The 15153-nt window shown below is 30.8% G+C and overlaps 1 protein-coding gene across 3 annotated transcripts in view; it reads left to right on the forward strand.

Annotated features, from left to right (window-relative positions):
- The first annotated feature begins 10062 nt into the window (after positions 1-10062).
- Positions 10063-15153, forward strand: part of LOC140057122 (capping protein, Arp2/3 and myosin-I linker protein 3-like) — a 35947-nt gene continuing 30856 nt past the window's right edge. For 2 of the 3 annotated variants that reach the window (XM_072102664.1, XM_072102665.1), the window contains exons 1-3: positions 10063-10145; positions 10695-10768; positions 11193-11274. In XM_072102664.1, coding sequence (XP_071958765.1) covers positions 10089-10145; positions 10695-10768; positions 11193-11274 — 213 coding nt within the window. In that variant the 5' untranslated portion in view covers positions 10063-10088. Of the gene's footprint in view, positions 10146-10694; positions 10769-11192; positions 11275-14415; positions 14431-15153 lie in introns of all 3 variants that reach the window. The other variant, XM_072102663.1, reaches the window with a different exon arrangement.

The raw sequence follows: 15153 nt of genomic DNA on the forward strand, positions 1-15153 counted from the left end.
TTAAATATGTCGTCGTTCGTCCCTAGAAAATCCATTAAAATTGGGTTGAGGTAGGGAGCGAGGAAACGCGTACCAAAATCCATACAGTAGATGCGCACTGTTAGCAGAAAATTTTACAATGTTATTGACTATAAAAACTAACCACAGATAAATACAAATTTATCTATACTTTGATCTGATATAAACATTTTAGTTTTTCTTTTTTCCATTCGTTTAGAAATTGTACGGGATGTACTAAAAGACAAATTCCAGCATGGATTAGTAAAGTCTGTTAAATCAGAAAATAAACAAGGAAAAATTGAAAGTGGAATATTGGTAGGTAAAAATGCAAACCAGTCTGGTTGTGCAGGATGAACTTAGGGACCATGTCAAATTATTCTACTGCAGTTAGTGCAGTAAATAAATTTAGTTTTTTTATGTTTAATCTAATAATATGTAATTATTATGTATGCTTTTTTGGGCAATCATACACGACTGTTTATAGCAGTGACTGCTTCAAAATCTTCTAAACAAATTATGGGACAATGACAACTTCTTTTAATCTTTGCACATTGTAGTATATTGCCTTTACTCCACCCAGGTGTATAAATGGGAACCCGGTTAGATCAAGACACAACTTTGCGCTGATTACTAGCTGCATTATGGGTGTATGTTTCCATACATGTTTGATCAGGAAAAATATCTGGGGTAATAGTATTCAGCGCTTAGAGGTTTCACAACATTAGGTGCTATATAAATCCAGGATATTATTATTATTATTACTGGCTGCAGTAGAATAATGTTGAAATGATCCCTAAATTATACTGTATTAGACAATAAGCAAAATGATTGATAAATACTCCGCAATAATGCTTCTCTCATGAAACATTTTCTAAATAAGAATCCATGGATACGAATGTACACCAAAGATCACCATTTGTAAAATTCACATGCTGTATTGTTTGTTTATTTGGCTACTGTTTTGAATTCCTTTCACTTCTAAAAAACAATGACTTGTGCACCATATTAAAACTATTGAGTATTGACCAGATGTTGGTGAAAAGAAAGAAAAACAATGCAATACATTATAAATATTGCAGCATATTTTAAAATATTAGGATATGCATTATTTATTATGGCAGATAAGATTTTTATTTTTTTGAGTATCTCCTAAAAATGATGAGAAAAGTGTGGCAACATTGAGCAACTTGGTTAATTTTCATATTTTTTAAATTGCCAATTCGTCATCCTCTTGATTTTGTGAGGGTGTGTGGCGCATTGTGTTTGACGTTCGTGAGATTTGAATCAAACGCTCGTCGGATTTAGCAGTAGCATTTCTTTATCATTTTGCATGCAATAATATTAATAATCATATGCAAGATAGTTTCAAACTGTAATAAAAATGTAATTGTTTAAAATATGCATTAAATTGCACAACAATAGTATCACAATGTAAATGTACAAACTACAATTGACTAATATAAACAATTATTTAAATTGTTATTTAAACAAAACAACCATTATTACTCTGTAGTTTCATTACATAATACATGTGTTTCTATTGAGCAAGAGAATATGGTTCTTCTTAGAATCATTTTGACATGGTCCCAGTATGTACTATCGTAATGTTCACAAATAAGAAAGACTTAAGCTCTGTCTACATGATCAAACTAGTTTGACATGTGATGTGCCCATATATGGATGATGATGTCATCCCACTACCATATTTGAGCATATCACTACCATATTTGGGCACATCACATTTTTTTTGTCAAACTAGTTTGATGAATAGACAGAGCTCAAGAATATTATATGGTAATGGTGTGTTGTATAATCGATGCAGTTTACACCATTTATTTTCTGGGCAATTGGCTTAATAATTACTGGATGTGTAATCGTGCATACTGCTAGACTTACATATCGGTCTAAAGAAATCTTTATAAAATGAAAATTTCTTTTTTTTATAATTGTTCAAAATAGATTTTTTTTGTTCATTTTATTGGGCCTTGGAAAGCATACAGTAATTGAGGCATGCCTTTTTAAAAGCAAATCAATTTTGTGTGCTCATCATAGTGGACAGTACGTTGAAACATTTTTACATAAGGGAGTGGTGGCAAACTGTTTCATTATGGTACAAGGATAGAGCATCATGCTCTAGGAACTTTCAACTTTTGTATTAAATCCCTCTCTCTAAAGAACATGGGCTATTGTTGGTTTATCCTGGTACAAGTTCAGCACTCATTCTGTTGGATTGTGTTACCTTTAATGTAGATTGGCTATTTTTTGGGTCTAGACCTACTGTTAGTACAGGCTTCTTTATCATGGTACCAAATGGTCTATTTCCTTTATCATAAAATTGAACAAAAATACTGATCATTCTTATAGTTTACCATGAATACTATGTTTCCACAATTTACGCAGCACATTGTCATTCTATATTCTGTATAGGCCAGTGCTATTTTCAAGGTGTACCTAAACCATGGAGCCTCCATGTTTAAACCCTTTAATACAAGTAGTGCCCTTGTAACTTGTAAAACCTTGTATTTTTTGAAGGAAGGAAATGGAATAAAATAAATATAATCATGACAAATTTGTAATGACATTCTAGAAATGATCCTTGAACATACGTGTACAGTAAATAAACACCATTATCTATCCACAAAATGTTTTTTATTTAATTTATTTATAAAAATAATAATACTGTGCTGTATACATTTAATTTATATTTATAATATTTCTGTTAAATGCCTGGAACATACTGTACTACTGATAATGATATGTCCTTAGAAAATTGGAATATCCTCAAACCAGCATAATTTCTTTTCAAGACATGGTGGAAGTAACGTCTGAATGAAGAGCTACAGACAGTGCACATTGAGAATGAGAGGGAGGAGATGTGAAACTAATATTACCATTTTGACTCAGATGTCATACAGTATACTCTCTAACAACATAAGAAACACAATAAGTTGTATTGTTACTGTATGTCAATTTGTATAATATTATAAATATTAAAGTCAATTGAAATTTTTTTTTTTCAATCGTCATCATTGGTTCCTTTTATGGTTAACAGAACACTGTATACACATTTCACAGTGGGTGGAGTTGTCAAAAGTGATCATGTGTTTAAAAGTCCTGCTTGTTTGTCCTTTGCCTATAGTCAAGATATTTGTTGCGGTTGCTATTATTTAGCGACAGGTATGGTGAATATCAGTCCTGCTATAGTTACTCAATCAAATGTGTCCAATTGTCCCATTGTGGCTTCTGCAAAGTACAAGAACTTTAACTTATGTACAGTTATTTATATAGTAAAGTACCACAATTGACATTTGTTCAGTACATGTGACTCGCCCAGAACCAGATTCTCTAAAAACTTGCCTGCAACAACCATTCATTAGTTATACAATTTTCTCTGGTATGGGATCAAGCAGCTCAGCAGCACTGGCTATTTTTTGGAATAAACTTCAATTATTTCTTATTTCATACGTATCCAACCAGTTATAGGATGGATAAACTATTTAATAATTTATCATGCTTATAAACTCAGTCTAAGTCTCATTTTGAGGCTCAGGGAGAGGAGTTGAAAGAGTAGGAAGTTTACAACCATAGTACTAGTTCAGGATTTGACCTTGGGATTGGAAGCCATTAACCACCAAGCTACAGCTCCACTACACTATTATATTAGTCTACCTTTCTCTCTTGCCCCTCCCTTTTTTTCCTATGCATCTGAATCCTCCCTTATGTATAGTAATATAATGTCTATTTGAACACACTATAGCACTTCATGACAAAATTCAAAGTTTATATATGATCTTTCTACATTGTTGTTTCAATGACTAATGGCATTTTAATACAATCACACCCTTTTGTTATAATATTTCAATTGCCTTTTATCAATGCTTTGACTATGAGAACATACTGTAGTCTAGATCCTTATTCTTTATGCTGAATTGACGAGAAATAAAATAGGAATACATTCCTGTCATGATTTTCTGATACTATAATGATGGGGTACAGTTATGTTCGGTTATTTTTAATTAACATACTGTATGAGAGAACATTTGTTTTTGTCTGCTAAATAGTCTATGATCATTAAGCAATGCAATATGTTTAAAAAATTACTAACAGTACATATACAGATAAGAGTCAGTTTAAATTGATGTTTATTAATAAATCAAACAGTAGTTATTATAGAACCATTAACAAATTTAATATAAAGACAAATTACATTTTTGGAACTTGGTACATGTAGATTATTGATAAGGGCATCTAATCTGATACAAAAATTAATTACACAAGTAATCGGCCCTAATGATTTTTCTTCTTTTTTTCTATTTATTGCAAAAATGACGAATGCAATGAGTAGACATACAGTGAACTGTAATGAATAAAGTTGGTTGATCGTAATAATAACTATTTGTTTATTCTGTTGTATTGTACACAGTATTTTAGCCACGTGATATATTCCTACCTTGATATTAGGAAACAAGACCCCACCACCGAGACTTTTGAGAAAATATTTTTTTTATACGGCCTAAATTATTATATTTGGTGACTGATAAACATATAGGTTTTGTCTGACCAGGGAACTCCCTGGTCTGACTTAGCTATAAAATAAGGAAATTAGGAAACTATCCAAAAATAAATAAACAAGCAAATGGAGAATAAGATTACGCTTATCTGATACAATGACTGTATAATTAGAATTCAAATTGTCCTCTGTCATTAAAAGGGTCTTTGTTACTATAGTAACTGGATTTATATCCATATTTGGTAATGTTCTCTGATGAATATAACTGATTTGCATAATTTTCATGGTTCATTTAACAGAGTAGATTTGCATTGAATGCTTTAAAAAATGTCCCAATTTTGTTTAGATTATATAGAGACATACTGTACTGTGACTGGTTATATTTACAGTATTTGTTTGTTATTTACGTAACTATTGTTTATTTCATTATAGATACTATAATAGTTGAAAATACATCTAACAGATTGACAACTCCAACAGCTCAAAATTAATCACAGCCCAAAATGCTAGCCATGTTGGAGAGAAATCATAACAAAATGTACCACTGTACACCATGTTACTGTAGTTTCCCCCTACTTTGCCATGCATCAGGCATCTATCTACAGTATAGTTTTGAGCAATTTGAGCATCAAGGCAATTCTTTACGACCCTTTAATTTGAAAATTTAACTTTTACCATGAATTGAATTGCATAACAATAAACAATAATTGAATTAATTTCATAATAAATGAACAGTAAAAACCATCGTCTCTATGAGACCAGTGCTACAGTATCTGCCTACTATAACTCAAAGGGTAGTCTGGGCTCCAGACGGAGTTTTTTCTTAATATTAGTAAAAATATAAATATTTTTGCACATATGGCGTTTCATACGTGTATTACTTGATTTTGTGTATTTTCAGACAAAAATCGCGGCCGAAATAAAACAAATAAATAAAAAACAATACAGACTTGGGGCAAGTCTACTCAAAGGGGTGTGGGTGTATTTAATTACATGATAACCATGCTTAAATACTGTTTGGGGTTAAACATGGATGCAACATAAATCAGTATGTGAACATTGTATGTTCATCATTATGCTTTCTAGGTTCATAAGTCATGAATTCTGTACACATTCCAAGTTCAAACAACAAAACATAATTGTTAATGATGTCTCAACTAACATATTGCCTGATATCTTAATCCTTTATTTCTTCCATTATGTAAACAAAGTATATTGGTTTTTATAATTATTAATCTGATTATTAATTGTTTTCGTTTTAGGCTTTGACAGCGCTTCGTGTCTTTGTGATATTACCAATGAAATCAGGCAAACATGTAAGTATTTAAAACTTGTTATTGTACATTTATTTTTCTTATAGTTATACATGGTACACTATCTCTAAATATACAGTGACAGCAACTCTGGGATACCACTTCACACATTTAAAAATAATAGTATAAAAACCACTCTGATATATTTTTTTCATTTTAGTTTAAAATGCCAACGCCATAGACATTTGTTATAAAAAAACAACCTTTTGGGACATACATTACAGTATGTCTTATTGCTAATTTGTTTGTTGCAATTAATTAATTAATAAATCATAATTAATTAATTAATTTATTACTCTTTAAATGGATTGTTTTATAGTCTTTCATCATAAAACCTAGATATCTATACAAAGTCATTGAAATGATTAAACTTTGTGTTAACAATTTCCGATCCATGAGCTCAGATCTATTAAAATTGTGATTCAGCGACAACTGTGTATTACTCATTGATGATAGGGGTATCCCCATTATACACTGTAAGTTTGTACAGTACTTTAAGTGTGTTTATCTCAGGGAAATAAGTTAATATCTTACACTCAACATATCATCTTTAAATGTTTAATTATAACACTTTATAAATACTTAATCTAAAAACATATTTAAAAAATCCATGATACTACTGTACATGATTGTCTTGGGCGGATGCAGGATTTTATTTAAAACGGTTAGCACTAATATTAATAACTTTCAAAAATAGATATCAAAATGTAGTTCACACTAGCTGCCATCGCTCTCCCTCCCCTGATTGATAATTATGATCATAAAAAAAGACAACATTTCAAATTGTTGGTATTAAACTCTTTTCAGTTTAATAATAAATACTATTAGAAAATTGACACTCAATAAAAGAATATTAATAATAATAGTTTTTAATTATTAATTTGTTTATGTAGAATATAATTATATATTTGTGTACTGTATAATTAATATTTCATTATTTATGGTCTTTTATTATTATTTTTATGGCAGCAAAAATCATATTATAAACTAAACTGTATGCTATAACCATATTTACATTAATAAGACGTTATAAAAATATTAAACATGAAAAAACTACAGTATACAGTAAAGCTATTATTAATATAATTTTTATTTTTTAAAATGTTGTACTGTATAATATGACAATGACAACTTCTTTTATTTTCTTTTTAAATAAAGTAGATAAATACAACAAAATTAACAGTTATAATTACAAAATTGATTTAAACAAAGAAAAGGGGAAAATTCTTGAAGCAGATGCGTATAAATGAAAAAACAGCAAATCAGCTAAAAATTATAATTTTATAGAATTTTTCCAATAAAATACTACATTTAAACTAAGCAAACAATTTAATACCGCTTGTAATTTTAAAATATAAAAATATGACATTTTGCAAATTAAAAGTTCCTTAAGCAACTGAATGAATCTTTATTTGTATTAACCTTTTAAGACATTATCCAATAAATATTGTATGATAATTTCATTTATGTTTATTGTAATGTTATTCAAAACAATAATTTAGATCTATTTCTCCAACAGGGAATTGAACATGACTTCAACTATTTGGAGATTAAAGGAATTGCATCTGAAAAGGACAAAAAGGTAAATGTTATCAATCTTTTTTTGCTTCCAAAAAATATACATTATTTAAATATGGTATTTTAAGTATATTTTTTGACAGTTGAAATGAGCCTGATACAAATATTCAAAATACTGTACAAGTGAATGTATTTTTGTCATTACTTTACACTTTATTTCAAATGACTTCAGGACCACCCAAGGTACATAACAGAAATATGCCTATAGTGTCTTCTTTTGTTTGTTCTTATGGCACTCCAGGTTATAAGTTTAATATTAAATAATGCTATACAATGAATTTAATTTAACATGATACAGCAACATGTAAATCTCCTAACAGAGGTTAATCATATTCAATAAGAAATTAAAATTGAATTAATAGAACAAGCGTGTTGAACCTTATTGTATCTACTTATTATGACAACCAGCAGCTATCTAAATAAGCTTGATGAATTAATTAAACACAAAGTGTGTTTCATTTTATTTTACAACTGTTTTTATAGCCAGATTTGTCACATTTAATTGTTGATGTACTTCAGGTGAAAAAATAATTCGCTATAAGTAAATAAAAATTCACAAAAAATCAATCGAATGGCAGAATAATAATAATTTTTTTATGAATAATACAAAGGAAGGGTTTCATTCATTTGAATTATTTGTATAGTGTATAACAGCGTTTCTTAATATTATTATGGTAGTTGTTGTTGTCCAATATTTTATATAATTAATATTTTTTAAATTTTAATCTGGTGGCCATGACTTTAGCCTCCTTCTGCACACTTTCTTTCATTGTAAATGTATGTGTGCAGTAAAACAATAAAAACAAACGTTAAATACAGTAACTGAATGGTAATTGCTCATCCAAATGAGGTATTTTTAGGCAATGAATCTGATGATTTCAAAGCATAATGTCGTTGACATATAGATTTGAGGTCACCAACTATTTAGCTATCCTTCTGATGTTTGATCCTTTTCTTCTGAAAGATATTCGGGGTGTTTCAGGCACACACGAGCCATGTGTACACAGGACCTTCTGTTTTGTTCTTTACTGAGACTTGTGCTACCACCAGATATAATGTTTGAGGCATGCGAACCAAAGAGAAATTTATATGCTTGACCATGTGCCGAAGTTAAGGCTATACAATTTTATGGTGCCATACCATTCAGCTCAACTTTGGATTATTAATAAAAAACCCGCTTTTACTGTTGGATGGGTTTTTTTTGTACAGTAGCAGCCAAAAATTGAAACTGATGAACTATAATACAATTAGTAGTTCATACACCCAGTCTATCAAAGTTCCATTCTTCCACTATCTGATCAATAGTTCTTAAGTAGATTTTGATGAGGTGTTTATATATCAAATTATAAACTACTTTATTTGGATTTTGGTGGTAAATTCCCTTTTGATATTATATTATCCAATGGTATTCAGGAAGTATTTGTATTCCATTGATGGATGTATTAAATTAGTTATACTTATTTGGTTTTGATTTTTTCAGTTCTTAAACTAGAATTGTACTCATCAGTATTCACTTACACAAAAAAAATATATTTATTAATTAATTAATAAGTGAATTGAGTGTGGACCTGAATAAATTGAAATAACATTTTTTTTTAATCTAAATATATACAGTAGTACTGTACCACCAAAAATAGAAACACATTTTTGAGGTTTGTAAATATTAATGTACCGTAATTGTTATTTGTAATGTAATATATTTTAAATGTCTATATTTTGTAATACAATTTTAATCTTTGACTGCTGTTTTTAGGTAGGACCTATTGAAACCAGAAAAATATATATTTTTTAAAAGAATTATTCGTGATAGATTAGATAATAATACATTTATCGTTTTCTTTCTTTTAGCTGAAATTTGTTTTAGAAAACGGCAAGGTAGTAAACGTGTCAACATCTAATCTTGAAGATACAGACAGCGTGATTGATTATTTAACGACATCTCTCAAAAAAGTCTTCCCAAAAACACCTATCTTGTAAGTTTTGATTTTTTCGCTCTAAAGTATTAGGATATGCGGTAGCTTATAGTTTACTACAGCAGAAAACAATGAGTATTTGGAAACTCAGACTGGGAATTTGCTCCCCCCCCCCCCCCCCTGTCCGTGAAAAGAGAGTCTATCAAAACATTTGCTGATAAATATTGAGATGCATTTTAGATGGTAGTTACCTTCAGATGAGCGATGTTTTTTGTAAGAAATATTTCTTGTTAATAGTATCTAGTAGTACAAAAGATTACATTCTGACTTCACATTTCACAACTAGTCTGCTAATAAATAATTAAGTGATTTATATTCAGTATGTTTATTGATATTTACTATCTGACTTTGTGACATTTTAAGTTAATACATTGGTCACATTCCTCCTGGCTATTATAAACTGTATCTGCATGATGATGTCATCCAGGCATCTCCATAGATGCAACCCTGGGATTAACAGTGACCTTTAACCTTTAGGTATGACTAAGAATGAAAGTCATGAAAATTACTTTTGTTTTATTAAATTTACTGAAGAAAATTCTTACTCTGAGATTATCACAGCAAGTAAATATCCTTTGTTTTTTGTTTTAAAGGAGATTGATAATTAATTTCCAACTGGAACCGAATAAACGACAGATGGATTTTCTGGAGAAGCTTAACAAGTTGGATAACTCGCCTCAAACTGATGTCGGCCCCTGTGATGGTTTTTCACGGATGTATGCTTGTATGTGTGACTATATGAGACTCACGTACATGCCTGAAGTTGCTTGGGTGAGTATCTGAAATGGCATAATCTTATAATCTACTTTCATGTTTCGAAGTAGCTAAGCTGATGGATATAGTGTTTGTAATTCATTGAGAATAAATAAATGTTAATCCTTTCATATTCCCTATGTAATATGGTAAAGGAATGTAGATAAATGACCAGAAGGAGTCTGGTGATTAAGATTTTACTTGTAGTTTCTGCAGAAATGTTTTTCGTTCATTCAAAAATTAATATTTATAAGACTACCTTTCCAGACCATCTAACCTCAGTATTTCCAACCATGTACCGTGGACTGGTCATCACTCTTATCTCAAATTGATTTGAGGTCTTCATGATAGTGTTCTAATATATTCTAAAACAACTCCATTAAAGCTTGGTTCCCACTTGTACGCAACTCATCAAGACATACGGGCACCGCAAGCAATTTGACCAATCACAGCGCGATGGATCATTCAAACTGTTGCTTGTGATTGGTCAACTCATTCGTTGTCTTGAGTCCAAATAAAATCCAAGCTTTAATAAGAAATAGATAATGATGTTTTTATTTTTTTTAGGATATTGATACTATATACCTGTCACAGAATTGTAAAGACCTTTGTCTGAATGATTTTGATCATCTCAATCCAAGGTAAGATTGTCAAATTTAACATTAGAAAACATGTCAAACATAGTTCTACTATGATTAATTGATTGAAATATATATTTATACTGGGCTATCTATACAGCAACTTTGTATATCCATGCCTACAATGTGGAAACATTATCAGTAGTGAAACAATCGCCCGTATTTTTAAACCGGACCTTAGTTTCCATGATTTAATTAAAGTAAAAATAATAAAATCATAATATGTTATAACAGTAAAAACAATGTAGTTTCTGCAGTAATTGCATTTGAATAAAATTGACATGATCCTTAAACAAAATATGAATATGAATTAATATTACATACAGTAGTTAAAACTAAACTAGAGAAGTATAAATTTCAAGTCAATCAAAAGAAATCAACATATTTAGGAGATACTGAATTAAATTATATTCATTCATTTTTCTAGGGATTTGACTCCAATCATTGCGTCTTTAGAGCATAACACCTTTTTCAATCAACTCTCAGCGAATAGTCTTAAAATTAAACTGGTAAGTCTGGACTTCCTTGTAGCATTATATTTGCGCTTAAGTAAAGATTAGCTCAAAATAAGCATGAAGAAAGTTTGCTTTAAAAAAATGTTTGAAGAATTTTAAGGCTTAAGAAAAGCTTTTTCGGGCAGTTTAAAAGTAGAGTATGTACTGTATGCCTGCGGCAAAGTCAAGAGCAAAAATCAGAGAAAATGCTACAATTGCTGCATGTCAAGTACAGTAAAAGGCAAAGTTTAGTAAAAATAATTATTATAATATATAGGTCTTTTATTTTTTAATGGAACATTTTTTTTTCCATGAGGATGATTTGAAATACCTGCTAAGGGTTCCTTCTTTTTTTTGTAGAATCTACTTTTTGTATAGCTGTCTGTTCCTAATCTTCCCATCTCCTCTGTCTTAAATCCCTATCTCATATTGCACAACTAAGGGATATTAATATTCATTATACATTGAGGGCTTAGTATATCAACGCATTATGAACACAGTTCATAACCATCAGGGTTTCAATGACTTAGTAAAGGTAAATTCTGTTACTGCCTAGAGCAGTTGACATTCATGACCTAATAATCCTTTTACTTATCACATATATCCCAAATGTATTGTGTGGAATAACAATTTAAAATCACTTAACATATCTGTGTATGACTATGTATATTTTTAAGCATCCGGAACACTGCTGATACTTTACCAGAAAACCCGGAACTTTTTTGTTCACAAAAACACTACTGATCAACAATTTTGTGTGCAAACCAAGTATGATTTGCATAAAATTTTTATAAAAATGATTTGGTATATAGCTAGAAAAAAACTCCAGGTTCATAAACCCGCTACATTCAGATACTGAAAGAAAAACTTGTTAATAACAACTGATACTTCAATATACTAGATCCACATTAGAAATGATGCTTTTTTTTCACTTTGTGTTTGATTTGTATGAAATGGTATTGCAGTTTGCATCACGAAATAATTATGTTGATAGAAAGTTTACAGTACACCACTATGTAGTTCTGAAAAGAATTATTGAGTTTTTCCAGAATAAACAAGAAATATTTCTTACAAAAAACGCTGCTCGACATTTTGAAATTAATCATTGTTCTTTCTTCAGACATATTTATGATTAATTATTAAAAAGATGTCCTTTAATCGCAAAAATACATACAAGTCAAAGATAGTTCTTTAATTATGATTCACATGCCCATTTAAAAACATTGGTCAATTTTGAACTTTATTGTGCTGTGTGTGTGTGACCTCAACCTGTTGGCATGCAACTGAATACCCTCTAGAGACAAAGTGACTTAACGAAAATTCTTCCCAGTCTGTTGATCCGTGTCAATCAATCAAAGGGCGAGAATCCAAATTCGTTCAACCGTGAGCCCTCATAGACTCTCTTTTCCCCCCCCGGAAGTTTTTTGGGTCCAGCAGCTGGGATCTATAAATTATAGTCAAGTTTACAAAGTCGCAAAACTGTCGGCCTTAGATACTATAACTGCTGCTTGCTTTAGCTTATGAATGAGTAGTCCTCATGGGACGTAGCTGGCTATAGCAGCAGCGTGAAAACAGTTCTTTTCAGAACTACATATAAGGTGACATGATACTGCAAACTTTAGAACAACAAAGATTAATGATGTTAAAGTATGGAAAGTTGTGTAAAAAAATGTTCTGATTTAACATATTATTCTACTAAAAATTTGTTTAAAAAAAGTTGTTATCTTCTGAGACATACACAGCCTGAAAAACTTCTTGTCTTCCTATTGATTCCTGTACTTCATAACCCTACTGTCTGATAGACAGTTTCAAATTTTGTAGTATTGTTGCAAAAGTATTTAAATTTTAAACTCATTCATCTTTTTTTATTCATATAAAAGGGTCATATTAAGCTATAAGCTTGTCAATTAAGCAAGTATATACTGTTGTTCACAGTTGAATCAATATATATCAGGAAATAAATTCTTGATAATTAGAAAACACAGGATCAATAGTGTTTTGACTTGTAAACATATTTCTCAAATATCATGAAAACAAGGACATATTTACAGTTCATTTTAATCATAATATCAATAGAGTTTACAATTAATTATACATACATTTTGTATGGCAAATTTACCGCATATTGTTAAGGCATGCGGATTCAGTGCAGGGCTCATCCTGTTTTACTCCCCAATACTAGGAAATCTTTGAATCTCTTCTTAGTAATTCATTCACCACTAATCATGTTGGTTGAAGTATGGAGGAATTCTAAATAACTCTTCTATGGTTGAAGGATACACATAAACGACCCAGCCCATGAATTTCACGTCGGCAATCGGCAATTGCCGACCTTATTGCCGACCTTAAATTGTCAGAGGACGGCAAGAGATTGCCGACCTAGAAACTAGGCTAGATCCCTCCTTTCAAGCCTCCTAGCAACAACATGGTACTTTAAGGGATCGTATCATTGAAATTTTAACAGGCATATTCACCACCATGTTGTGTTTAGTTAACAAACCATGGAATTAAGATGATCCCTGAATTCACTCAACCATTACATCATTTTGTGTGTGAGCTGCATGCTTTCCTATCAACCAAGCTGGCTGGGCACAGCGCTGCGCGCCACCCACCTGTGTAGGGGAATACCCTGTTATGCCAAGCAAGCAACTATGCTCTGTGTACGGCTGGCTCCAGAACCATGATGTTCAGCAATTAATTATCAAATAGAATTTATCTTGTAGATTTTAGTGTTAGGTTTTTATATTTTTTTAAAGTTAATTTTGCTAGTTCTTTTTGCATAACATAGGGAGGCTAGGCCTAGCTAGGCCTTTTAGGTTAGCAAGAGGTTTAGGCCTTGGGTTGGGGTGAATTTTCTATTTTTAGAACTGCCGAGACTGCCGACCTTGGCGAATTTAAGGTCGGCAATTTTTTGCCGACCTTCTTTTTTCTGAATTTCGTGGGCTGAACGACCTATGACCTGCAGTTACGACCATCAATACCTCTCAAATATAAATACCAATACAGTTTATTACAGTATATACTGTATACAGTTTTTTTTTACAGTATTTTTTTACTGTATATTATACTGTACAGTTTATTTACAGTACCTTTTTTTAACAGTATAAATACAGTTATTTACAGTTTAATTTAATCATGAAAGTTTCTTCCTTACAGAATCATAGCAAAAGCGTAAGTAGAGAAACGTTTTTCAAGCCTGAAGAAAAAAATCACAAAATCAATTTCTTTTCTTTTTATGTTATCATCATTTCATAATTGACTTGGGAGTTTTGGTTCTTGAGTAGAAAATAGCTTTTAGTTAGTTTACCGTACTGTACAGTAATCGCAAAGTTTCCTAATAGTGTACTGTACGAAACAGGCAATACTTTGCTTTATGTACAAGATTATTATTTATAAAGTTCATTCCAGCAGTTTAAGTAGCTTCTACACCAATTTGATTAGGACTAATTGGCTTGTTAGGCCTTCCATAGACTCTTGTAGTTAAAAACTCTTTTTGAACACTTTTCTATCCAGAGAAAAATAATAATTTGAATAATCATTTTTGCCTTCGTAGACAAGGTATTCTTGTGATTTGTAGAAAACTAATATAGCGAGAACATATTTAAAAATTACAGTACATTCAGCAAATAATTTTCTTTAGATATATTAACAATTTAACTTAAATTAGCATAGAGCCAATATTTCTTTAATAGATAAAATAATTATGAATAGTGGAAATTTTCTAATTTCTTGCTTTTCATGTGACTTTTAGCTTCTTCCGTTGTTGGGTTTATCCAATCCTTTCGGGATTCTGATAATTTAACAGATATTGCAAATGTAGGTCAATACCATTGAGTGGGATGTGACCTAATACATGTGGGCTTGTCTCATATGTTCCTGTGTTAAGTCGACAGC

The sequence above is a fragment of the Antedon mediterranea genome, chromosome 8 (genome assembly GCF_964355755.1).
Source record: "Antedon mediterranea chromosome 8, ecAntMedi1.1, whole genome shotgun sequence".
In the NCBI taxonomy this organism is placed as follows: domain Eukaryota; kingdom Metazoa; phylum Echinodermata; class Crinoidea; order Comatulida; family Antedonidae; genus Antedon; species Antedon mediterranea.